Consider the following 26,063-nt stretch of genomic DNA (forward strand, 5'->3'; position numbering starts at 1 on the left):
AAAAAAAAAAAAAAAAAAACCTAGAGTTACTTGTAATTTAAAGTATACAGGAGGATGTGCATAGGTTATATGCAAGTACTATCTGATTTTATATAAGGGATTTGAGGCGAGGCATGGTGGCTCACACCTGTAATCTCAGCACTTGGGGAGGCCAAGGTGAGAGGATCGCTTGAGCCCAGGAGTTCAAGACCAGCCAGGGCAACATAGTGAGACCCCCATCTCTACAAGAAAAGGACAAAAAAAGGTACTGGAGCATCCAAGGATTTTGGCATCCAAGGGGGTCCTGGGAATAATTCCCATGGATACAAAATGACAACTATATATTTCATATTATACCACAGGGATATTAAAAAAAAACTTGAATAAATAGAAAATTAGATAAATATATATTTTTCTTAAAGAGAAAGGCTCAACTGGGTAAAAATGTCAATTTTCCCTAAAATATATCTTTTATATGATCCCAATTAAACTATTTACAGGATTTTTTTTTTCTTTTTTTTTTTTTTGAGATGGAGTCTCACTCTGTTGCCCAGGCTGAAGTGCAGTGGTATGATCTCAGCTCACTGCAACCCCTGCCTCCTGGGTTCAAGCAATTCTCCTGCCTCAACCTCCCGAGTCACTAGGATTACAGGCACCCATCACCACACCTGGCTAATTTTTGTATTTTTAGCAGGGATGGGGTTTCACCATGTTTGCTAGGCTGGTCTCAAACTCCTCACCTCAGGTGATCCACCCACCTCAGCCTCCCAAAGAGCTGGGATTACAGGCATGAGCCACCACACCCGGCTTACAGGATTCTTTTTAACATTATAAAATGTTACTGGCCAGGCATGGTGGCTCACACCTTTAATCCCAGAACTTTGGGAGGCCAAGGCAGGTGGATAACTCAAGGTCAGACATTCAACACCAGCCTGGCCAACATGATGAAACCCCATCTCTACTAAAAATGCAAAAATTAGCCAGGCATGGTGACGCATGCCCATAGTCCCAGCTACTTGGGAGGCTAAGGCAGGAGAATCACTTGAACCCGAGAGGCAGAGGTTGTAGTGAGCCGAGATCACACCACTGCACTCCAGCCCAGCCTGGGTGACAGAGTGAGACCTTATCTCAAAAAATAATAATAAGAAGAAGAAGAAGAAGAAGAAGAAGTTCCATTTCACTCCAAATTATATAACTGTAAATCAGAAAAAGATACCATTTTCATATCGTAGATTAGCAAAAATTAAAAGCTCAATAATACCCAGTTTGGACAAGTACACAGGCATCGCATGAAGTGTGGGTGGCCATATAAACTGGTACAACTTTTTTAGGAGGCAAATTGGTAATAGTCACAAAAATTAGAAATGAAGGCCGATCTTGTTGGCTCAGCCCTGTAATCCCAGCACTTTGGGAGGCCAAGACAGGCAGATCATCTGAGGTCAGGAGTTCGAGACCAGCCTGGCCAACATGGTGAAACCTCGTCTCTACTAAAAATACAAAAATTAGCCAGGCGTGGTGGCATGAGCCTGTAGTCCCAGCTACTCAGAGAAGTTGAGCCAGGAAAATCGCTTGAACCTGGGAGGCAGAGGTTGCAGTGACCCGAGATTGCACCACTACACTCCAGCCTGGGTGAAAGAGCAAGAGTCTGTTTTAAAAAAAAAAAAATTGAAAATGAACATGCCACTTAACCTAATATTTCTACTGCCAAACATTTACCTTATGTTGTTATTTTCCCACCAGTACGTAGGTATACAAACACGGATATGTGCAAGAAGGAAGAAATGGACATAAGAAAAATTTCCATCAGTAAAGGATTGGGCTGGGCATAGTGGCTCATGCCTGTAATCCCAACCCTGTGGGAGGCCAGGGCAGAAGGATCACGTAAGCCTATGAGTTCAAGACCAGCAAGGGCAATATAATGAGGCCCTGTCTCTACAAAAAAAATTTAAAAATTAGGCCTCAGTTTCCATATATGTGAAATGAGGAATGCAGACTGTGGTTTCTCTTGGCCTCCTCCTAGCTGTGATGGTCTGTGAATTTCCTGGAAGCCAGCTCTGGGTCCAGTCCTGTCTTGGGGAAATTAGACCAGAAAGGCACAGAACATACACAAGAACCCAACAGCATCATCTGATACAAGCCCATACTCCCACTGACACACAGTATCTTTGCTTACCTAATTACATGCACGCACACATACAGAGGCCCTGTCTCTACAAAAAATTTTAAAAATTAGCCGGACATGGTGGCACATGCCTGTAGTCCCAGCTACTCAGAAGGCTGAGGTGGAAGGATCACTTGAGCCTGGGAGGTGGAGGTTGCAGTGAACTGTGATCATGCCACTGCACTCTAGCCTGGGCAACAAAGTGAGATCCTGTCTCAAAAAAAAAAGAGATATCAGTTGTAAGCTTATAAGAATGATACAGTGGAGAAGGAAAATTTGACGACGCAAGAAAGAGAGGAGTAATTTCAAGAGGAAAGTCTCTAAGTAGGTGAGAGGGGATGGGATCCAGGGCACCGGTGAAGGGTTGGCCTTAGGGGCAGTGACGGATCATTTGCATAACAGGAAAGACTGCTGATTTCAGGGAGGGAGCATGTACAAGTTTCCTGATTGCTCCTATTTTCTTTTTTCTTTTCCTTTTTTTTTTCTTTGAGACAGTCTCCCTCTGTTGCCCAGGCTGGAGTGCAGTGGTATGATCTTGGCTCCCTGCAACCTCTGCCTCCCAGGTTCAAGCAATTTTCCTGCTTCAGCCTCCCAAGTAGCTGGGATTACAGGCGCACACCACCATGCCCAGCTAATTTTTTAAATATGTTTTTAGTAGAGATGGGGTTTCACTATGTTGGCCAGGCTGGTCTCAAACTCCTGACCTTCTCAATGAGTAAACTTCTCAGGAAAAGGGAGAATGTGGAAAGATGTACTGAGCTTTGAAGAGAGAAGACAAATTGTGAAATAATCATCTGAAAGAACTGGTAAATGAATCAACCAGGGAAACCTAGTAGAACCGCCAGGCATTGCCAAGGGTCCCTTTTGGGGTCTGTGGTTATAGATTTAAAGTGAGACAAGTCAACAAAGCTGTGCATTTTTCTCCAGCCAGATTCAGCTATCCAAGTGCAGGTGCAGAACAGTGGATTTAACCAGCAAGTTACTACGGGTGAAATGGTGGATTAACTGGGTTGAGAACAGAGAGAGACAGAATCGATGGAGTTAAGGCAGTGATTACAATGAGAAGCCTTAGAACCTGAGGTGAGGAAGAAGGGCAATAAGGACACGAGGGATATTGATGGAAGATGCAAAAGTGAGAGGGTCAAGAGACTGAAGGTACCTGAGGAGTCAGGGAAGTGCTGGAGTGGAGAAGCTAGAGAGGGGAACAGAACCAGAATGACAGGAGGAGGTCAGCAGATAAAGGGAGACTTGAAATCAAGATTTTGGAAGTGGTGCGTCATTTTGTTAATGACACAGTCTAAAGCATGAACAGAGGAGTGGGATGCTGAGATGGAAGAAGACAAATCTTTTTGGAAATGAGTAGTTGAGAAAATTGAAAGGCCCAGGTGTTGGATGAATTGTCTGTGTGGATGCTGAAGCCACTGAGAATAACAACAGAAGCAGTGATGAGAAGAAAACAGTGAGCCAGGAGCTGAAGAGCTGTAAGGAGTGCAATAAAAAGAATGGCAGGTTGCAGATGAGCTTCCAAGGAGCTGGGAACTCTTAGAAAGAAGAAGAAACTAAAATCTAGAGGTAATGCAAAGCAGAGAGGTCACTTCCTACATTTCCAGGCCCAGAGGAAGTTGAATTCAGGAAAAAAAAAAAAAAAAAAGTCACTGCTTGACAAGGATATAAGGAATGCTGTCCCTTCAGGAGAGAAACTGAAGTTTCCAGTAAAAAGATGAAAGGAAATGTCTGACTGGGCACAGTGGCTCACACCTGTAATCCCAACACTTTGGAAGGCCAAGGCAGGAGGATCAGTTGAGGCCTGGAGTTTGAGACCAGCTTGGGAAACATAGAGAGACCCCATCCCTACAAGTAACTTAAAAATTAGGCCAGGCACGGTGGCTCACACCTGTAATCCCAGCACTTTGAGAGGCTGAGGTGGGCGGATCACCTGAGGTCAGGAGTTCGAAACCAGCCTGGCCAACATAGTGAAACCCCGTCTCTACTAAAAATATAAAAATTATCTGGGCATGGTGGCGATTGCCTGTAATCCCAGCTACTCATAAGGCTGAGGCAACAGAACCACTTGAACCCAGGAGGCAGAGGTTGCAGTGAGCCGAGATCGCACCACTGCACTCCAGCCTCGATGACAGAGTGAGACTGTCTCAAAAAAAGAAAACATTAGCCAGGCAATGTGGCATGTGCCTGTGGTCCCACCTACTTGTGAGGCTGGGGCAGGAGGATTGCCTGAGCCTGGAAGGTCAAGGATGCAGTGAGCTGTGATCGCACAGTGGCTTGGGCAACAGAGTGAGACACTGTCTCAAAAAAAATAAAATCTGAGAAGTTGGAAGTTGTAGGGGATTTTGCAGATGAAAGACCATGAGTTTCAGAGACTCACTATGTTCAAGGAGTCCATATTCACACACTTCAATGTGCCTGTGGATTTTCAGAAAAGACGTAAAACAAACTGTCAACAGCCTGGAATGACCAGGCCTCTTCGAGCCCAGAGTCAATGAAATTTAAGACCTGACTCCAGCCTGTGAGTGGGAGAGAAGGAATGACTCTGTCTTACACCCTAGTAAGGGGATGCCCATAGCGAGTGGGGAGTCTTCACAGATGCATCCCACAGACCCCCTACACTGACATCTATGACTCCATGAATTTGGCTGTGTTTTCATTTTTGATAAGCCTCTTTCCACTGCTAGGCCTCAGTTTCTATATATGTGAAGTGAGGAACACGGACTGTGTTTTCTCTTGGCCTCCTTCCAGCTGTGACAGTCTGTGAATCTCGTGGAAGCCAGCTCTGGGTCCAGTTCTGTCTTGGGGAAATTAGACCAGAAAGGCACAGAGCATACACAAGAACCCAACAGCATCTTCTAATACAAACCCATACTTCCACTGGCACATAGTATCTTTGCTTATCTAATTATATGCATACACACACAAACACACACACATACACACCAGGCAAGAAAACCAATCCCAGCACTTTGGGAGGCCAAGGCAGGTGGATCACCTGAGGTCAGGAGTTCGAGACCAGCCTGGCCAACCTGGTGAAACCCTGTCTCTACTAAAAATACAGAAATTGGCTGGGTGTGGTGGCACACACCTGTAAGCCCAGCTACTCAGGAGGCTGAGGCAGGATAATCACTTGAACCCTGGAGATGGAGGTTGCAGTGAGCCAAGATCGCACCACTGCACTCCAGCCTGGGCAACAGAGTGAGACTCTGTCTCAAAAAAAATAAATAAATAAAATCTGCAACCATTTATACATGCAGCTACCCACATCCTTTCTTGTGGTCACATTATCGTACTCGGCACCATCACGTCCTAAACACAGTGTCCCATAATCACCGTCTCACAAAATCTCAGTCCCAGACCTCTGCCTACCTTGAGCAGATGGGGCAACTGCTGGGTAACCAGCTCCTTGAACTCGTTGATGCTGAGGCTATCCTTCCGGCCCTCCTGCCTAGCAAAGGTGAAGAAGGTGGTGACCACGGTCTCAATGGACTCCTCTAGCTCTGTCAGTGGTTCTGCTGCCATTAGGACCCTGAGGCCAAAGCTGATGTCCTCAAGCGGCTACCTGACCTTTGTCAGGGCTGACCTGTGGAACAGAGGAGGAGGAGAGAGGGAGAGTCATGGAGCCCCAAGATGCAGGAATGGTTCAGAAGGCCCCTGCCTTGGTGTTACCGCATCAGGTCTTGGCCTGGAGAGGGCATTATAGGGAAAGAGGGAGAGGACAGGGCGTTGAGCTTGGGGCAGCAGACCAGACAACAGCATCTCAGTTTAGGTGGGGGCAGAAGATTCGGCTCCAGAAACCCCCTCTTCTGTAGGTCTCACAATCTGGGCTCCTTTTTAAATGTCTGTGGCTTAGGGACCCCTCTGTGGTGATGCCTCGATCTAGAGACCTCTCTACTTGAGAGGAGGTTTTCAGTTGAGGGTCCTTCCTGGAGTCCTTCGAGTCTGGTGGCCCCTCTGTGGCGTGTCTGTCTCAAGAGTCCCTTCTTGTCTCACCCAGCCTCGCAGGTCACAAGGTTGTTTGTCTCCAAAGCTTGTTTATGTTGGGACCTGGTCTCCAGCCACTCGCATCCGCCCACACACACTCTGACCGCTTCTCCCAGCAGAGAAGCACAGGGTCTGGCAAATGTCCCCTGTGGTCAGAGCTGGCTCCGTCTGAACAGACCCATTTTCTCTGCCGGGATCCACCCTTACCTCTCTCCTCAGGGCAGCAGGGCAGAGTGCTGAACCCAGGACCCCACAGATCCTCCCCGCTCCTGTCTCCCCATCGGGAGATAAGGGTCCTAGAACGGGGTGTCTCTGACACCCTGCCCCACGACGGGTTTAGTACAGGCACTCACAGCCCCCTGGGGTGTAGTGGGTGGGGCTGGAAAAGGCATTCTCTTTTCCGTCCCCCCGTCACGCACTCCGGCATGCACTGTTGCTCGATCATCCAAAGCTGCTTCCTGAATTCCTGTCTGAGCCGGCTCTCGGGGAGGGACCTGGGAGCCCAGGAAGAAAAAATGATCTCCAGGCTCCCTCCAGGGTCGGCAATGAGACTTACCGGGCAAGGAGATGGGGTGGAGCGAGCTGGAGTCTCAGGGCTGAGGTTTATAAGCAGCAGGGAAGGAGGAGAGAGCTGCTTACAAGCCCGGAGGTGTCAGATTTCCGTGGTGGATTCTGAAGACCAGAGACAGCCCAATCAGGCCTCTTGCCCTGAACCCTCAGGCCTGGACCCGGGCTCCCTGCCAGCCACTCGAGCGCCCCCACTTGGTCAGGGAGAGGAGCTGTCTGGACAGATTTCATTCAGCAGGGGTCCCAGGGTCCTAGTCCTTTCAATACTGGGGGCTGCTGCCACCACACCCCACGTCTAATCAGGAGTGTGTATGCTGAGGGGGGAAGAGAGAGGAAACCAATTGAGGGAGCTCAACACTGAGAGGCCCAATCTGAGACATACACGGAGGCCCCTTAGAATGAAACCCCACAAAGGATGCTACAGCCCAAGATCCCTCAGAGAACCCCAGGCTGAGGCCCCACACACACAGGGGGATCCAGGTTGAGACCCCCATAGAAGAGTCCTGGATTGAAATCCCTCTGTGGGTTCTCAGACTCCCAAGACTAAGTTACTCACTGAGGGTCCTCTCAGTGAGGCCCCATGGAGGAGCCACAGACTAAGACCCCCTCAGCAGAATTCCCCCCTTACCCAGGTCAACCAGCACAGTCAGCTGCAGGTACCGCAAGGCCCGGCTTGGGGTGAGACAACCAGTATCCCTCCCAGGACCTCCTTCCCACCTCTTTCCCCTGCACCATCCACTGCTGCCTAAAGAGAAGGGAACGGGGCAAGCAAGGCTGGGAAAGAGACAAGGGCCGCCTGTTCCAGCCCAGGAGACAGAGGGCGCCTCTGTCTGCTCCTGGCCCCTTGCCCCACAGGGTGTTCGTCTGTGAAGGGGTGGAGTCGGTGGGGGGGTCAGCGGGGGAGGGACTGTTGAAGACAGGTCTCCACACACAGCTCCAGCAGCCACATTTGCAGCCTCGGCTATCTGTCCAGAACCTGCTCCCACCTCAGGCCCAGGCCGACGGTGAGTACCCTGCCCCACCAGGCTAGTCCCTGGCCTGCCAGCTTCGGGGAGAGGGGTCTTCAGAAGGGCTCCAAGAGGCTGGGGCCCATAGCACTGTGGGGCACTAAGGATCTGGGAGGAGTCAGTCAGAGTGAGGGCAGTTTGGGATTTGGGGCAGACAGGGTTTGGAAGGTGGTGATGAGAGACAAATGAACTGAAGGTCGGAGAGAGAGCTGGCAGCTCAGCAAAGGAGGAAGTCAGTGGGGAACCCACCAAGAGCTTCCTGGCCACCTGGCCCTCCCACAGGGAGCCCTCAAGTCCCTGCCAAGGCCCCCTCTGTCTCCCAGGTGTTGGGAAGGGCCCCAGCCCTCCCCTGCCTCGCCTCCTGTGGGGTAAGAAGAAGAGAGCAGATACAACAGCTGTTTCTGCCCCCACCTCTCTTGCCAGCCTTAGTCTCTGCCACCCCCACCCTGCCTTGCCAAGAGCTCAGGTCTCTGGGGAGTCTGGGGGGTGGCAAGGTGAAGCTCCCAAGATATGGGGAAGTGGGGGATGGAGGGTGCTGTACCCCTTCCCAACGCTACCTCCACAGGACCTCCCCTTTCTCCTCCTCCCCTTTTTGGCCCAGACCTCTTGACTCCTCTTTCCCCCAATTCTTTCCTCTTTGTTTTCCCATCTGCCCTGCCCCCAAGTCCTCTCAGAACTGCCACCACATAAAATCCCAGGCTGCTCTAGGGCTCCAGGCGACCTCCAGCTGCCCCTCTGGCATGGAGCAGGTAATCAAGCCACCAGCATCCCTCCCTCAAGCACCCCTTATCCCCTCATCAGCCACAGCTTGGGTTCCATCTCCCCCATGTCTCTGTGACAACCGCTTCTCAGGTCCGGAGTTCAGATGACACTCACAAGGGCCCCATTGAAGAACTGGGATGTCATTCGATCAGGGGCCATTGTCCAGCCCCCAGGCCTGGGGAAGGATGGGGACATCTGATCCAAGACACCTGAGCTGCCCCCCTGGGGTTGCGGAAGGCCAGACTGTCCCAGGGCCAAAGGAAAGAGGCCCCCCTTGGCAGTCTTCTCTCTCAACAGACCCCTCCTTTCTCCTTTCTTCTCCTACTCTCTCCCAGCCCCTTGAACTCAAAGGACTGCATCCTCTCAGCCCTTTATCTCCCCCAACACATACCAGCCCCATTCCCCTTGCTCCCACTATCCCCAAATCAACCAGGAGTGAGCAGTCGCAGGGACAATGCCTGCAGGTCTCCTCTCCCCTTCCCTGGGAACCCTGGCTCCAAGGAAAAGGCTCAAACATTCCTCTCTCCCCTTCTGCCACCCACCAGATGAAAGGGATAATTTTGCAGAAGCAATGGGAGCATACCCCAGAGAAGCCAAAATGACATGTTCAGGAGAGAACAGAGTTGAAGGACCAAAAGGGGCCCCCAGCTGCTGACAGGAAACTCAGAGTCAGTGAGACCTCCCTCCCCTAGAAGCCTTAGGCCACCCGCCCACTGGGGCTGCCACCCCCTCTACCAGGCTGACCGAGGGTACCAGACTGACTTCTTGCTAGGGGTGGGCAGCAGAGGGAAGGCTGTAGTGGACACCCCAGCCCACTACCCTCAACAGCAGAGCTTGGCTATACTAGGCAGGCAAGGTCCAGGGTAAAAATAGAGCCAGAGGAAGCATGGCCTCGTCCTGTGACCACCCCTGCCTGCCCCACCCTCCTCAATCTCTGCCTGGGCAGCCACTGCAGACATCTACCACAGGCCTCTGGAGCCAGCCCAGCTCCAACTGCTCTCTCTCCATGCCCTAACCCTGATTCCCTTTGGCTGGGGTACAGACTGAGGGACATGGAGAACAGGTCTGCATTTAGGTCTGCTGGGGTTTCCCTCGCATTGTAAAATCTCAGGGAAAGATCAATTGCAGTTGGGCTTTAATCCCACAGTTATTTGAGCTGTCAGCCAGGGCCAGGCCTGAGGGCTCCCCTCACCTAGACCCTGGTACTCTGGGCCTGGTCCTCAAGGCTCACTTCCATGATGGGGGTGGGTAGGTGCACTGCTGCAATGGGCTCTGAGCTGGAGACGGCGATGGAGACCCTCATCAACGTGTTCCACGCCCACTCGGGCAAAGAGGGGGACAAGTACAAGCTGAGCAAGAAGGAGCTGAAAGAGTTGCTGCAGACGGAGCTCTCTGGCTTCCTGGATGTAAGTACAAAGTGGTGGAGTGGAAGTGGAGTGGGTGAAGGTTGGGGGAATGGGGTGGGCACCCCCTTGCTGTCTCCCCACCCCACCTCCAGCTCAGCCCAGCCTCCTTCTTTCCTTTCCCAGGCTTCTCTCCTGGATTTTTCCAGACTCCCCTACTCCAGCTGGGTCAAGTCAAAATGCCCCGGTTTATTGATCACCAATATGTTATTGATCACTATAACAAGTGTTAGGCCCTGTGTAGATTCATCAGTAATAAGACTCACAGACTAGAAGGGAAAGATTGATAATTAAAAGTAAACCATGAACTCCAGGAAGTACACAGAGCCTTAATAGATGTGCCAGAAAGGGTTATGAGAGATTATTAACCTGATTGAAGTAAGATGGCTTTCCTGAAGAGGTAGCACTTGAGCCATGGATTTCCATTGGAAGATTATCTAGGTAAATGCAGACATTTTAGGAGGAAGTAACTGAATGAACAAAAGCACAAGAGAAAGAAGAATGTGGTGCATGCCAGTAGTTTTATTCGACTGGCATGAAGGATATAGAAAAGTAGGCTGCAAAGGCTAACCAGGACCACAAAGTAAAGAAGCCTCAGGATATGGTAGAAAGTGCATCAGTTTAGGCCGGGCATGGTGGCTCACGCCTGTAATCCCAGCACTTTGGGAGGCCGAGGCAGGTGGATCACGTGAGGTTGGGAGTTCGAGACCAGACTGACCAACACAGAGAAAACCCGTCTCTACTAAAAATACAAAATTGGCCAGGCGTGGTGGCGCATGCCTGTAATCCCAGCTATTCGGGAGGCTAAGGTAGGAGATTGCTTGAACCCGGGAAGCGGTGGTTGCAGTGAGCTGAGATCACACCATTGTACTCCAGCCTGGGCAACAAGAGCAAAACTCCGTGTCAAAAAAAAAAAAAAAAAAAAAAAAAAAAAAAAAAAAAAAAAACGCCGGGCGCGGTGGCTCAAAGCCTGTAATCCCAGCACTTTGGGAGGCCGAGGCGGGCGGATCATGAGGTCAGGAGATTGAGACCATCCTGGCTAATCTGGTGAAACTCCGTCTCTACTAAAAAATACAAAAAACTAGCTGGGCGAGGTGGCGGGCGCCTGTAGTCCCAGCTACTCAGGAGGCTGAGGCAGGAGAATGGCGTGAACCCGGGGGGCGGAGCTTGCAGTGAGCCTAGATCGCGCCACTGCACTCCAGCCTTGGCGACAGAGGGAGACTCCGTCTCAAAAAAAAAAAAACACAAAGAAAGTGCACCGGTTTTGAGGTTTTATTGGACTGGGTTCAAATTCCAGCCCTGCTACTTTCTAGCTGTGGGACTTTGGGCATATTTATTTAACCACCAATTACCAATTTGTTTCTTCTCTAGAATGGAAATAATGAAACAAAGCTCACGTTATTTGTATTAGAATTAAATTAGACAGTGCTTGTAAAGCTCCTAGTGTAGTGCTTGCTGTATTGTAGGCACTCAACATACGGTAACTGGTGTTATTATTATTCATTCTGCCAGGTGAAAGAGCTTATGCTGTAGGCAACAGGAGCCCTCAAGAGTTTTGAGGCCCAAAATAGTCCCATAATTCAGTGCAGTTCCTCTCGCTCATCTCTGCCTCCTTCTCCTCAACCACCCCCTTGCCTCTGACTCAGTGCTGTACCCCTCCCTATACACCTCCCTTTTCCTCTCCTTCCACCACAGGCCCAGAAGGATGTGGATGCTGTGGACAAGGTGATGAAGGAGCTAGACGAGAATGGAGACGGGGAGGTGGACTTCCAGGAGTATGTGGTGCTTGTGGCTGCTCTCACAGTGGCCTGTAACAACTTCTTCTGGGAGAACAGTTGAGCAGACAGCCACATTGGGCAGCGCCCTTCCTCTCCACCCTCCCAGATCTGCCTCTTGCCCCTGCTTCCACCTCATCCCACTTATCCCTCTCCATAACCCCACCCCTGCCCACCCCACCCACACACACACCAAGGGCGCAAGAGTAGCGGTCCAAGCCTGCAACTCATCTTTCATTAAAGGCTTCTCTCTCGCCAGCCATCCGATGTCTGTCTCCTCTGGGATCTGGAAGTGGGTGGATCCCACTTCCCTTATTTGGGGAAGTGTCTTATTTAGAAAGAGGTCAAGGTGCATTACATCTTCCTACTTGAGGAAAGCTCAAGGTCCAGGAATGTGGGGGTTCAAGGTTCCAGTTGGAAGTCGAGGAGACATCACCTTCTCAGCTATAAAACCAGAGGAAGAAAGAATCTCCTTTCTTTCTTTCTTTTTTTTTTTTGGAGACGCAGTCTGGCTCTGTTACCCAGGCTGGAGTGCAGTGGCACGATCTCGGGTCACTGCAACCTCCAACTCCCGGGTTCAAGCAATTCTCCTGCCTCAGCCTCCTGAGTAGCTGGGACTACAGATGCCTGCCACCATGCCCAGCTAATTTTTTGTATTTTTAGTAGAGACGGGGTTTCACCATGTTGACCAGGATGGTCTCGATTTCCTGACCTTGTGATCTGCCTGCCTCGGCCTCCCAAAGTGCTGGGATTACAGGTGTGAGCCACCACGCTTGGCCAAAATAATCTTCTTTCAATCAACGAACATTTACCTAAGTGGTACTGTGTGTAAACACTGTGTAGGAACTGAGGCTCCAGCATTAAGCAAAATAACCACGATCCTTACCCTCACATGGGCCTTACACACACACACACACACACACACACACATGCCAGTGCCAGGAAGGAAAATGAAAGGGTCTTCACGTGCCTATGGGGCGGAGAAAGGGTGGGCAGGGACAGATGTGTCATTCTCTCATTACTCAAACATATGCACACTGTATTGTGCACATAGCCATTAGAAAAATCCCTTATTGAGGCCGGGCATGGTGGCTCACGACTGTAGTCCCAGCACTTTGGGAGACAGAGGTGGGCAGATCACTCGAGGTCAGGAGTTAGCGACCAGCCTGGTGAAATCCCATCTCTACTAAAAATACAAAAATTAGCAGGGCGTGGTGGCACGCGCCTGTAATTCCAGCTACTCAGGAGGCTGAGGCAGGAGAATCGCTTGAACCTGGGAGGCGGAGGTTGCAGTGAGCCGAGATGGTACCACTACACTCCAGCCTGGGTGATAGAGGGAGACTCCATCTGCAAAAAGAAAAAAAAGAAAGAAAGAAAGAAAAATCCCTTAATTCAGCAGGACACATAGCTCATGCCTATAATCCTAGGACTCGGGAGGCTGAGGTGAGAGGATCACCTGAGCCCAGGAGGTCAAGGCTGCAGTGATCCGTGATTGATTGCGCCACTGACTCCAGCTTGGACAACAGAGCCAGACCCCGTCTCAAAACAACAACAACAAAAAATCAGAAAGCGAGAAAAGAGAAATCCCTATGTAGGTCTACCACAAAATAAACACGGATGGCAGGTGTGGAGGGAGGACATGGAAGCGCAATCGAGGACGCAAAGGTGCACCCCCCGCAAGAAGGATTAAACAGTATTTAGGCCAAGTTGGGAAGGGGAGGAAGTGAGAAGGAAAACATGGACGGGCGGTGGTGTTGGCCAGCGCAGGATGGGAGAGGAATGTGCTCCCAATACTGGCCTCCTGGGCCTTGGCGGGAGCATTTACGGCACTTTACAACTCTCAGACTGGGCGACCGGCCACGAGGGGAAAACCAGTGCAAATTCCCCAGGCCCAGTTGTCCGGAAGAAGACGAGGCAAGTCCGCGTAAAGATTTTTAGACGGTGTACCTTGCCTAAGGAACAGAGGGGCAAGGGAATTCGGAACCCAAATCCCCTCTAAGACCCTGATTACTAACTAGTAACCCAGGAGGTTGCAGCTTAACCACTATGGGAACTTGAAGTCCCGGCACGCCCCGATAGGGCCATTGCCACGCCCCCAGAGGGCGGGGCACTGCTTATACCGCGGAGGTAAAGTTTGCTGAAGTTCACCCTAAGGCTCCGCCTCTGATCCCTGCGCAGGCGTAGCTCAAATCTTTCACGCCCTCTAGTCGTGAGCGGATCTGACGCCTGACGTAATGGCGTAGACGCCATTTTAGCCGGTCCCACAAGCACTGCATGTGGCGGCCATTTTGTTTTGGACACCGAGCCGGGGCTGGCGGCCGCTGCAGACGAAAGGCAAGAAAGGGCAGGCCGGGTGAGCAGACGGATCGGCCGGCTAGACAGCCAACCAGCAACAACGAACTGAGCTCGCATACTACCGCTTACGCATCTGATCAACCGCCCATCTAGCTAACCCGAGCCCCTCCACCGTCAACTCAGGTTCGGCCGGTCCCCGGCCCGCCTGCCGGAGCCGTGGTGGCAGCCCCGGGAGGAGCACTGGCGTCTGTTTCCTTCGGTGAGTTTCTGTAGTGAGAAGGAGCGGGGTGGCGGGGTCTTGGGGAGCGGAAGGGGCTGGCGGACGCGGAAAGGGGGTGGTGGCATGTGGACACAGCTACGGTGTTGGAGCGTGGAGGCCCGGGGGAGGAGGCGGAGCCCCTGCGAAGGGGCGGGGGAGGGGCTGAACTGGAACCTGGTGGCGGGACTGATGGAGGTTGGGGTTTGATAGGGATTAAAAGGAAACTTGGGTTGAGCAAAAGTGAAAGTCTTGATAGGGCTTTGAGGATGGTAGGGAGATTAAGAAATACAAGACTTTGAGGAATGTTGGAAATTAATGGCGGCTTAGGGTTAAGTTTTGTGGAGGGCTCTTTGCGAGCTCATTCCCCAGGTGAATTTAGAAAACCTTTCCTACGCACTCCCCGAGATCATTAGTTTATTGTTACAAAAGTCTCTGCTTGATTCTGGAGTTGAAAGCCAATTTTTAAACTAGGCTTTTTTTTTTGAGACGGAGGGTCGCTCTTTTTGCCCAGGCTGGAGTGCAGTGGCACGATCTCAGCTCACCACAGCTTCCGCCTCCCGAGTTCCAGCGATTCTCCTGCCTCAGACTCCTGAGTAGCTGGGATTACAGCCATGCGCCACTACGCCCAGCTAATTTTGTATATTTAGTAAAGACGGGGTTTCTCCATGATGGTCAGGCTGGTCTCGAACTCCCAACCTCAGGTGATCCGCCCTTCTCGGCCTCCCAGAGTGCTGGGAAAACAGGCGTGAGCCACCGCGCCCGGCCCTGCCTATATTTTCACTCTAGATCAGTAGTTTTCAACTTTAACTGCACGCTAGAAGCACCTAGGTAGCTTTCCCTCCACCCCACAATTGTTCATTTCCAAACCTCGTTACTAGAGATTGTGGTTTAATTGATCTAGGACCAGATATCTGTATTTTTTATTTTTTTAATTAATTTATATTTTTATGGAAACGGGGTCTTGCCATGTCGCCCAGGCTGGTCTTGAGCTCTAGGGCTCAAGCATTCCGCCCACCTTGGCCTCCCAAGGTGCTGAGATTACAGGCGTGAGCCACCGCGCCCGGCCTGTCCGGCCCTTTGAAAGCTCCTTGGATAAGTCATATGTAGTCAAGGTTGAAAATGACTGCTCTAGAGAAAAAGCCAAACTCGACCGGGCGCGGTGGCTCACGCCTGTAATTCCAGCACTTTGGGAGGCCCAGGTGGGTGGATCGGGTGAGGTCAGGAGCTCAAGACCACCCTAGCCTACGTGGAGAAACCCCGTCTCTACTAAAAATATAAAAACAATTCGCCGGGTGTGGTGGCACGTGCCTGTAGTCCCAGCTACTCAGGAGGCTGAAGCAGGAGAATCGGTTGCACCGGGAGGCAGAGGTTGCAGTGAACCGAGATCGCACCACTGCATTCCAGCTTGGGCGAGAGAGTGAGATTCCGTCTCAAAAAAAAAAAAAAAAAAAAAAGGCCAGACTCCATACTTTGATTGCTAAATTGGGTTCTGCCGTTTTTGAGAATTTCCTGGGTATTTTCTGGGCCTTGGAGTTTGTTTGGGGTTGTTTGTTTTAAAGAGATGGGGTCTCTCTCAGGCTGGAGTGCAGTGGCGTCATCACAGCTCTTTGCAGCCTCCAACCCCTGGGCTATAGCACTTCTCCCACATCAGCTCCCCCTGAGTAGCTAGGACCACAGGTGCTGGCCACCATGCACTGCTATTTATTTATTTATTTATTTTCTTAGTAGAGACTCGGTCTCACTTTGTTACCCAAGCTGATCTCTAACTCCTGGCTACAAACCATCCTGTGCCCTCACCCTTCCAAAGTGTTAGGATTATAGGTGGTGAACCACCACGCCCAGCCACCTTGAAGTTACAGTAATGTGAGGTAACTGCCATAGAAATTTAAGCACTTTTGCACTTTTGCTGGGCGTGGCACCTCATGTCTGTGATCCCAACACTGGGAGGCCAAGGTGGGAACATCCTTTGAGGCCAGGAGATTACAGCTGCCGTGACCCACTGCAGCCAAGATCATGCCACTGCATTCCAGCCTGAGTGACAGAGTAAGACCCTCTCTCAAAAAAAAAAAAAAAAGAAAAAGAAATTTAAGCACTTGAAATGTGCCCTCATGTGCTCTTAAGTCATCAGTGATAAGGCCTTTTTATTTATTGTTGACTTGGGCCTTGCCACTTATAGAAATGATGTGGTCACTATTGTGATTTGCTCATTTTACGTATTGTCCTTTGTAGATTCTCGGGATTTGAAGATGGCTGCACAGTCAGCGCCGAAAGTTGTGCTAAAAAGCACCACCAAGATGTCTCTAAATGAGCGGTGAGGCAGCCAACAGCAACTTCAGCTCCTTCCTAAGAAAACATTACTTAACTTGGCCCTGGGGTCCAGTGCACAAAGCCAGTTTTAAGCTAAATACCAACAGAAGGCTACAGACCTCTGTTCTTAGTTGCATCTCATGTGGTACACAAAACAAATTGGGCGGTTGTTTCAAAACCCCTTATCAGTAGACTTTTATGTTAAGCTGTCTGAAATATTTATTTGGTGGGATGTATTTTAAAAGACTCCTAACACCCTCCCTTTTCACATTTTTTTACATTGATACAGGGGTCGTGCAGCACGGTAGCATGGTACCCTGGCTACAGTAGGCTTGCTGCCCAGTCCAAGGCCAGCAGTGTTGTGTCTGGCCTGTAAGAGGCAGGTAGCAAGCCATGAATATGTCCAAAGGTCCTTGAATGTCGTTCTTGGGCCTTGTAAGAGGCACTCGCTTTGCTCCATTTCACTTTCTTTCCATTCTGCTTTTAGTTTGGTTTTGTTTTGGATTCTTTTACAGTTAAGTGTTCTTCTCTTCCATTCCATTACACTTCCTTGACAGAAATAATGAGTCTCTTCACGGGCTCATAAATGATCGAACTAATCTAACTTTCAAAAGTAACTACTTGGAGTCAGAAAAAGTGATGATTTGAGACTAAGAAAAGTAAAAGTATTTAAAGGCAGTTTCTATTTCTGACAACTTTGTTCATTAAGAGTCCCTTTGGCTGGGCGCAGTGGCTCATGCCTGTAATCCCAGCACTTTGGGAGGCCAAGGGCGGATCACAAGGTCAGTAGTTCAAGACCAGCCTGGCCAACATAGTGAAACCCTGTCTCTACTAAAAATAGAAAAATTAGCTGGGCATGGTGGCGCATGCCTGTAATCCCAGCTGCTCGGGAGGCTGAGACAGGAGAATCACTTGAACCCATGAGGCGGAGGTTGCAGTGAGCCAAGATCGTGCCACTGCACTCCAGCCGGGGCAACAGAGAACAGAGTGAGACTCTGTTTCAAAAAAAAAAAAAAAGATTGCCTTTGATCAGTGATTTCATTAAGTTGACTTTAGACCACTGGAATTTACTTAATGTCTATTTTTGCCTCTTCTGAGGCATGTGTGCTTCTCTCCTTATCTCTTTGGCTATAGGCTAATTATTTATGTTTACATAATAATATTTATGTTTGCATGTTACTAAGTGACATATTTTAAAATGTGATACACTCCTGTAATTTATGAGAGTATGTTAATTGCTGTGAGCTTTGAAGGTGCTCTAGTCCTTCCTCATATTTGGCCTTAGAATGCACCTTGGATCCCCCAAGGTTTAGGCTTTCTTTGTTTGTCTTTGAAACTATATCTTCTGTCTCTTGTCATATCTGCTTATTGCGTGTTTTTCATACCTTCCACCTCTCTAAAAGCCGTTACCTGAGCCCTTGTTATCACTTTTGGTTGAATGTGCTGCACTTAGCTGCATTTCTGAGTTTCTGATTCTTGCAAGTTTGTGGAAACAGAGGAGTCTTTAACCCACATCAGCCTTGATCTAAGTGTACCACTTTACTTAAAAGTTCGTGGGATCTGGAGCTCCTGGTCTAGCAAGCCATGAAAATGCCAATAAATGTTTGTAATAAAGCTTTTATTTAAACATCCATTTTGTTCGACCTTGAAGCTTTACTAATATGCTGAAGAACAAACAGCCGACGCCAGTGAATATTCGGGCTTCGATGCAGCAACAACAGCAGCTAGCCAGTGCCAGAAACAGAAGACTGGCCCAGCAGATGGAGAATAGACCCTCTGTCCAGGCAGCATTAAAACTTAAGCAGGTGAGAGAATGGGTCTTAATGCTCCAGAAGCAGCTGGTGATCTCTGTCAGGGAGTCCACTGAGGCTGTCAGAACGTGATGGATGATTGCAAAGTGACTCAGGGCAAAAAACTGAAACTTCTCTGGAAGAAAGAGAAGTTCAGAGAATTCCAATTTTGGCAGGTACCAATAAGTAACTTTTTATTATCTTTCTCTTTTAGGGAGTTTGCCATCTATGTGGCCTGTTTCTGTTACCAATGAGTATTAATCTTTTGTTTTCTGATCTTTAACCCTTAACATAAATTAATGGCTTATTCCACAAAGAAACTTTATTTCAGCTTTAGATAATCTCACAGCATCCTTTACTCTCTGTTAAATGATTTACCCACCAGGGAAATAATTTTATTCTTGTTCCCCTAGTGCAGGGAGTTTGCATGGCCTTAGTCAAAGATTTTCAATGCTAAAATATACAGAGTAGAGTGACCTTCATTTCCACAGCACCTAAAGTTTTACCAGTAAAGTGGAGCAAGAGTACTGAGTAATTTGAGTTAGGGGTTCTCTTTCAAACTTACAGTGAGAGATAATCCTATTCAGACCTGAATAAAACCTACTCTTTATTATTCATAGAATTTATATGCAAGTCCGGACAGTGGCTGTGGAAGGATATGTCCAAGCTGTGGCTGGGCGTCTGGAGGGCGGTGCCATGCAACTGTAAGGGCTTTGGTAGCATTGCATGGCTGTGCATAAATTCAGCAGTTAAATATAACACCCTTACACCCCCACCCTGAACCACTGGGCTCACTGACCAAAAATAAACAAGACTTTCTGCTTCGGCTGTCTTAAGCCTTGGAGTGACTGGATTCCTCCCTGACTCAGGAAAGCAGCAAAAGGCACCACCATTTTCCAAGAGTAAATGGAAATTGCTGAAGATGAGTCTCTGACAGATCATTCCAAAAGACCTTTCAACAAGAAGCTTTAAGTATAGGCTCTGCAGGAAGTAGTCCCGATCCAGAGTAGTAATAGTCACTAGAATTTTTTATGTGGTTTTGTTTTTTTGAGATGGAGTCTCTGTCACCCAGGCTGTAGTGCAGTGGCGCAGTCTCAGCTCACCCACAGCCTCCACCTCCCGGGTTCAAGCAGTTCTCCTGTCTCAGCCTCCCAAGTAGCTGGAATTACAGGCACCCGCCACCATGCCTGACTAATTTTTGTATTTTTAGTAGAGACGGGGTTTTGCCATGTTGGTTCAAGGCCAGAATGGTCTTGAACTCCTGACCTTAAGTGATCTGCCTGCCTCAGCCTCCCAAAGTGTTTGGATTACAGGCATGAGCCACCGTGCCCAGCCAGAACTTTCTATAACGATGGAAATGTTCTGTGTTTGCTATCTGGTACAGTAGCCACTGGCCACATGTGGCTATTGAAAACTTTAAATGTGACTAGTGCAATTAAGGAGCTTAATTTTTTTTTAATTTAATTTTAGGCCAGGCCTGTAATCCCAGCACTCTGGGAGGCCAAGGCAGGCGGATCACTTGAGGTCAGGAGTTCGAGACCAGCCTGGCCAACACAGCAAAACCCCATCTCTACTAAAAAAAAAAATTAGCCGGGCATGGTGAAGCACACCTGTAATCCCAGCTACTCGAGAGGCTGAGGCTGGAGAATATCTTGAACTCAGGAAGTGGAGGTTGCGGTGAGTGGAGATAGCACCACTGCATTGCAGCTTGGGCGACAGTGAGATTCTGTCTCAAGAAAATAAATAAAATTTACTTTTAATTTAGGCTGGGTCTGGTGTCTCACACCTGTAATCCCAGCACTTTGGGAGGCCCAGGCAGGTGGATCACCTGAGGTCAGGAGATCAAGACCAGCCTAGCCAACATGACAGAACCCCATCTCTACCAAAAATAAGCCGGGCGTGGTGACAGCGCCTGTAATCCCAGTTACTCAGGAGGCTGAGGCAGGAGAATTGCTTGAACCTGGGAGACGAAGGTTGCAATGAGCCAAGATCGTGTCATTGCACTCCAGCCTGGGCGACAGAGCGAGACTCTGTCTCAAAATAAAAATAATAATAATTTAAATAGCCACATGTAGCTAGAGGCTGCCTTACGCAGCACAGCTCTAGGGTGAAAACTAAGTGGTAGAGTTGACATCCTTAAGTTTCCTGTTAATATTAAAGGCCAGTATTGGTGGCAGTTAAGGATTGGAATGGATAAAGAACTTCCGAGCACTGTACAGTTCTCCCTTTAAAGCACAAAGCTTGGGAAATTAATATATGCAGGATAACTGAATGCAAGAGACTTGTGGAATGCAGTCTGACCTCATAATTGTGTGTTAATCAGGGGAGTAATAGGACAGGCCGTTATGGTTGGTTACACCTACTTATGCTAGATGCATAATGTTTGGAGCCTTTCCCACTGATTAGAAGCGATTTATGATCTTGTGCTAGAAAGTTAACAATAATGCTTCACAGCATGTTTTTTGAGAGGTATGATTAGAAAACACACACACATTGGTGATCACTTCTGGGTGGAGCCTGAAGGGGCCATAGAACTTACTTTCTTTCATATTGACTGATGACTTTATGGACGATTAGGCTTGCTAGGACCTTGGTTGTGTTCAGGGCTATTGCTGTCCCTTTTTCCTTTGAAGGAATTTAATTCAGATGTAGTCTTAATGGTTTTCTGAGAACAGATTCTTAAAAATACTCTATCTCTGTAGTGTGTCCTTGTCCTCGTATATGGCCCTGAGTTTTGTAATCACCCGAATAATTCTAACATATGTTTGGCTGGCTGGCTGTGGAGATATATTGGAGTTACATGTTTATTTTGAATTTAAGGTCATCATATTGTTTTAAAGGAGCTGTTTGCAAGTGCAGGCATGGAATTAGGGATTTTTAAGAAATGAAAGGAGGTTTGACTTTCTTGTGTTTATTTACATCTTAAGGTAAAAAGTGGACCGTCTGGAAATAGATTCCCAGAGGAAAAATGGAGCACACGGGCCTCTTTGAGAAATCAATGTTGTTGTTAAGTGACAAGAACTCAAGTGAACTTGTAATTTAAGTTTTGCCCAGAGTGTGATGAACTTCCTGTGGTGTTTGAGTAAGCCTTTGAAGACAGTGGTAGTCCATGGGCAGGTATGAATCAAGTCATATAATCGCCAACCTGTAGTTGAAAAGCAGTACAATCCAGGATTGAACTATAGAATGTTCTTACTGAAACTTAAATTTCAACTGGCCGTGTATGACATACGTAGCCAAACTAGTGAGGTAATTTGTGGAGATGCCCATTTCTTGGGACCACCCTTGAGCTTCTTGGAGTTTCTGCTCTGGATCAAAATTCTGCTGCTTGTATGACATGTTCTGAGGCAAAGGCTTGCTTCTGGTTTGGGATCCTTACAACACCCACAGCAGGTTTATCTCCCTTCACACCAGCATCTCACTTGCTTCTTTTTCTCTGCACTTTGAGTTGCCAAATCCTGTTGGATTGCTTTTTTGATCTCAATCCCCTAACACCTTTTCTTCCAGAAGAGCTTAAAGCAGCGCCTGGGTAAGAGTAACATCCAGGCACGGTTAGGCCGACCCATAGGGGCCCTGGCCAGGGGAGCCATCGGAGGACGAGGCCTACCCATAATCCAGAGAGGCTTGCCCAGAGGAGGACTACGTGGGGGACGTGCTACCAGAACCCTACTTAGGGGCGGGATGTCGCTCCGAGGTCAGTGCTGTGTACCCTGATAATTGTCGGGCCCTACTCCCTTCCCTTTTCTCTTGGGCTGCTTATGGACACGTTCGTTTAACATCTTTAAGCCTGAATTTGTATTAATATAATAACTTGTGAAATCACATATTTTTAATAGTGTTGCATGTCTTTTATCGATACCATTCCTTTTCTGATAATGTGCAATGGTGAGAGGCTATGACCTGCGTAACAACAGGTAATTCATGTCATCTCCATTCCATTTTAAAACACCCTGCTGCTGCTTGAATCAAAGCACATTCAAGTTCTAGAAGTAAGTCAAACGTAAGAAATTTATAGGTCTTTTGACCTGTATCTTAACTCTTTGTTCCTGGTGCTAGTAAAACACTGATACAGCTGGAAAAAGAGGACAAGTTGACCCACAGCACTTACCTATGTATGTTCATTTGGGGCACTCTTGTTCTGTTCCCTGTATAGTTCTTGTTCCCTAGAATAATCTGTTGAGATCAGGAACCATAGCATTTATTTTTAAATTTACCATAATGCTAGGCATCTATCTGATTATTCAGTAGATATTTATTAAATGTATGCACTTACTGATTGAATTAACTCCCAACTTCTTCCAGAAATGGATTTGTGGTCAGACTTGTTGAATTGATTGAATAAAGAGTAGCTTAATCTATTTGCAGTATGCAGCTTGCCCCAACCAACCGAAAAACTAACTGAATTACCCTCATTTAACCCTCACCGCCTTCCTTTGGTTAGAATCTACTTTGTGTCTCTTGGATTTACCTGCATATACATTGTATGCCTCCTCTCCAAGGTCAAAACCTGCTCCGAGGTGGACGAGCCGTAGCTCCCCGAATGGGCTTAAGAAGAGGTGGTGTTCGAGGTCGTGGAGGTCCTGGGAGAGGGGGCCTAGGGCGTGGAGCTATGGGTCGTGGCGGAATCGGTGGTAGAGGTTAGTCAGCTACCAACTTCAGAGAGTAGCTCCCCTTTACTTTCCTCCCTTAAAAACTCAGAGCCACCTTTCTGCACAGCTTCAAGTCATAGGCAGGCTTCTTTGTTTGTCTTGTTTTGTTATTTGAAACGGGCTTATTTTTCAAATTGCCATGCTGGTAGTGCAAAAGTCTCATGATTTTTCCAAGAATCAATCAAGTGCATATTATAGAGCCAGATTATACACCATCTTCCTCCAGGCTCTTGCAAATTTAAATTGTACAGTTGAAAATACCCCTCAAAATGGTCAGTTTAGGTTTTACCTTTCTCTGCCCCTGCCCCACCACACACCACCATGTAGCTCCAGATCCTGGTTTGAGTCACATGAGAATATAGAAGAGAGAGAGGTACAAAGGTGAAGCAGAGTTAAGAGGGTGGTGAGACTTGGAGCTGGGCATTGGCTCTGAAACCAGATAAATTCAGTGTCACATTTTTGCCTGTGGAGAACCAGAGATGACTTTTTTTGCTCAAGGTAGAGAGCAAGATGGAATTATCATCAGTTAACTAACTGGCTCTTGTTGATAATCTTGCCTTTGAAATTTATTGAAGTCTGTCTTGTGACCTCATGACCCAGATTGGCAAAGAGTTGAATGGTGTTGCTGCTGTTAATACTAAATCTCATGGGAGCCTTCTGGTTCAGAGCTTAGTGGAAAACTTCCAACAACACCTGTCCAGGAAAAAAACACTATTGTAGCCCCTGTGTATATTTGCTTTGGTTCTCTTAAAAGGTGTCTTGGGTCTTCCATAACTTCTGACCTTGAAGTTGCCAAGGAATAATAATAACTTAGAAAAGTTGATAACCAGGGGCTTGTTTTCTTCTCTCCCATTATATGATACTTGGCTTACTGAGTGAAGTGCGAGCTAGTTTGGGTTTCAGGATGAAATAACACGTTTCCAAATTATCTTGACTTGGATTCTGATAGAGAGACATCACGAGGGTGGCAGAGACTAAAATAACTTTTCAAAAAGCTGAGTTTGTTTTGTTAACTGAATTCAGACTACTCAGATAACCACAATTGTCAGTTGTCATAAGGTAACTAGAATTAGAGGTAGAAATAGCTAGGACAACTCAAAATATTTTTTCAAATCTCCCCTACATTGTTCCTATGTCAGAAAAACTCCTCAGTCTCCTGACACATGAGGTCAGTTAGCTCATTAGACTTGATAAGCTTAAGGAAAGATGAGATGACTTTCCAGAAGGGTCTCCAGTAAACTTAATTTGAAAACTGTCTTATCTTCACACCCCTCATTCTCTGTGCCCTTGTTACCACCTCTCTATCTTACTAAATGGGGTTATCTATCACATATTTTAATTACGAACTTAGTGAATCTCAAATATTAGGTAATTTTATCTTAGGATCGATTAAGGTTTTTTAAAATTATAGTTGTCAGTTAATTATTTTCCTTTATTGATAGAATAAAAATGGTTAAAATAGCATTTAGAGATGATCATGTGATAGAGGATTCATTATGTGTGCTTTCCATGTGTTGCTTTCTACCCAGTGTGTTTCCTGTTTTTCCAGATTTCTCCTCTTTGCCCTGCCCTTCAGCTTTTCTCAGCTAGGCCCCACTGCTCTAAGGGGCATTTACTACAGCACCTATTAAACTTACTTGTAACTGTCTCTTTTTCTTTTTTTTTTTTTTCCCCCCCTTTGGGCTAGGTCGGGGTATGATAGGTCGGGGAAGAGGGGGCTTTGGAGGCCGAGGCCGAGGCCGTGGACGAGGGAGAGGTGCCCTAACTCGCCCTGTATTGACCAAGGAGCAACTGGACAACCAATTGGATGCATACATGTCGAAAACAAAAGGACACCTGGATGCTGAGTTGGATGCCTACATGGCGCAGACAGATCCCGAAACCAATGATTGAAGCCTGCCCACCCTCCCATGAGAGACTCTTGTTAGTCAACACATCTGTAAATAACCTTGAGATAACAGATGAGAAGAAATCTGATTGATGCTGGATGGACCTATCACAATAGGTTGTGGACTTACTTGCCACCAGCTTGTGCATTTAGTGTGTTACTTTTTGATACTGTGTTGTATGAAACCCTTTTGTCCTTTGATTTGGTTTTTTGTTTTTGTTTTTTTTTTGGGGGGGGGTTCCCCTCCTTTGCCCAGACTTCTCTTTGAACACAAATGCATTAGCCTTGTGGCTAGAACATCCTCTTCCTACCTCTGTCTCCCCTCACTTGTCATATGCTATGACATGCTAACATTTCTTTTGTTCATCTCTGTTGCCCCCACAGAAAGATGCCAGAAAAACCGGTCAGTGTTCCTCCCTGATGCTTAGGTTTCTGAGATAGGGTTCTGTTACATCCTCTTTGATAGCCTATTTAAAATATTTAGAAAGTCTGGAGCTCAAAAATGCATTCTTCCACATTGATAATTTAGTAAACTGAGAACACTGACATCACTACAGGGCAGCATAAGAGGTTGCTTACCTGTGGTAGCAGCTCTGATTTGATTGAAGTTGCTGTCATGTACATTGACACCACATATACCATAACCAGCGTGCTGGGTTGAATTGCACTTTCTACCCTTGTGTGAGATTTACAAACTTTTCTCTAGGGTGTGTATCATGGCCAGAGGGATACTATAGGGTTGGTTTATACTGCAATATAGAGGAAGAAGCCATTTGATTTGGTAGGTGTGTCAGAAGGAAGAATGATGGCAGACGAACTGCTGGAAGAGGTCAGAAGATACCCATGCTAAAATGCAATTATATCCTCATGTTTATCGCAAACTAATTTTGGACTTTCCCACTCATTAGCTTTGTTTCACCTTTATTTCCCTTGAAGGTTCAATTAAGTTCCACCATATTCTATCAACTGTTCCAGTTGCAGTGGAATCTTGTATTTCCGGTTCATTATAACAAATCGTTTGCTCAGATCCACCCAGGACTCTCTTTATTTGGGGTGCCTCAAAATGCCATGGCTACTTTAATGATGTCTTTTTTTACTTTTTCTTTTTCTTTTTTTGTGACAGAGTCTCGCTCTTGTCACCAGACTGGAGTGCAGTTGATCTTGGCTCACTGCAACCTCCAACTCCCTGGTTCAAGCGATTCTCCTGCCTCAGCCTCCCAAGTGGCTGTGA

The 26,063-nt window shown here is 47.7% G+C and overlaps 3 protein-coding genes across 10 annotated transcripts in view; 2 read left to right on the forward strand and 1 right to left on the reverse strand.

Moving 5' to 3' along the window:
• The window catches only part of S100A13 (S100 calcium binding protein A13), a 14,036-nt gene extending 2,028 nt beyond the window's left edge, over window positions 1–12,008 (reverse strand). The window contains exons 1-5 of one of the 4 annotated variants that reach the window (XM_011968198.1): window positions 11,901–11,930; window positions 10,239–10,306; window positions 7,326–7,442; window positions 6,687–6,802; window positions 5,516–5,729 (exon numbers count right to left, since the gene is read on the reverse strand). In XM_011968198.1, the coding sequence (XP_011823588.1) occupies window positions 5,516–5,668 (153 nt within the window). In that variant the 5' untranslated portion in view covers window positions 5,669–5,729; window positions 6,687–6,802; window positions 7,326–7,442; window positions 10,239–10,306; window positions 11,901–11,930. Of the gene's footprint in view, window positions 1–5,515; window positions 5,730–6,686; window positions 6,803–7,325; window positions 7,451–10,238; window positions 10,340–11,900 lie in introns of those variants that run through there. The other 3 variants (XM_011968200.1, XM_011968199.1, XM_011968201.1) reach the window with 3 other exon arrangements.
• Window positions 7,580–11,906, forward strand: S100A1 (S100 calcium binding protein A1). 3 transcript variants are annotated; one of them, XM_011968197.1, is made up of 4 exons: window positions 7,675–7,701; window positions 7,987–8,072; window positions 9,719–9,872; window positions 11,565–11,906. In XM_011968197.1, exons 3-4 carry the CDS (start codon window positions 9,732–9,734, stop codon window positions 11,706–11,708), a joined length of 285 nt encoding a protein of 94 aa, XP_011823587.1. In that variant the 5' UTR covers window positions 7,675–7,701; window positions 7,987–8,072; window positions 9,719–9,731; the 3' UTR covers window positions 11,709–11,906. The 3 variants fall into 3 exon arrangements, 2 of the variants coding, with proteins under 2 accessions (XP_011823585.1, XP_011823587.1); XM_011968195.1 differs by lacking the exon at window positions 7,987–8,072 and having other exon boundaries at window positions 7,580–7,701; XR_001004670.1 differs by lacking the exon at window positions 7,987–8,072 and having other exon boundaries at window positions 7,603–7,701; window positions 11,382–11,906.
• Window positions 12,009–13,673: 1,665 nt separating the features above from the next.
• Window positions 13,674–25,863, forward strand: CHTOP (chromatin target of PRMT1). Of its 3 annotated transcripts, XM_011968209.1 has the most exons (7): window positions 13,965–13,997; window positions 14,123–14,198; window positions 16,428–16,509; window positions 18,157–18,310; window positions 21,803–21,989; window positions 22,795–22,932; window positions 24,632–25,863. In XM_011968209.1, exons 3-7 carry the CDS (start codon window positions 16,445–16,447, stop codon window positions 24,835–24,837), a joined length of 750 nt encoding a protein of 249 aa, XP_011823599.1. In that variant the 5' UTR covers window positions 13,965–13,997; window positions 14,123–14,198; window positions 16,428–16,444; the 3' UTR covers window positions 24,838–25,863. The 3 variants fall into 3 exon arrangements, with proteins under 3 accessions (XP_011823601.1, XP_011823602.1, XP_011823599.1); XM_011968211.1 differs by having other exon boundaries at window positions 13,674–14,198; window positions 21,806–21,989; XM_011968212.1 differs by lacking the exons at window positions 21,803–21,989; window positions 22,795–22,932 and having other exon boundaries at window positions 13,674–14,198.
• The last annotated feature ends 200 nt before the right edge of the window (window positions 25,864–26,063 follow it).

The sequence above is a fragment of the Mandrillus leucophaeus genome, unplaced genomic scaffold, assembly GCF_000951045.1.
Source record: "Mandrillus leucophaeus isolate KB7577 unplaced genomic scaffold, Mleu.le_1.0 Scaffold830, whole genome shotgun sequence".
Classification (NCBI taxonomy): Eukaryota; Metazoa; Chordata; class Mammalia; order Primates; family Cercopithecidae; genus Mandrillus; species Mandrillus leucophaeus.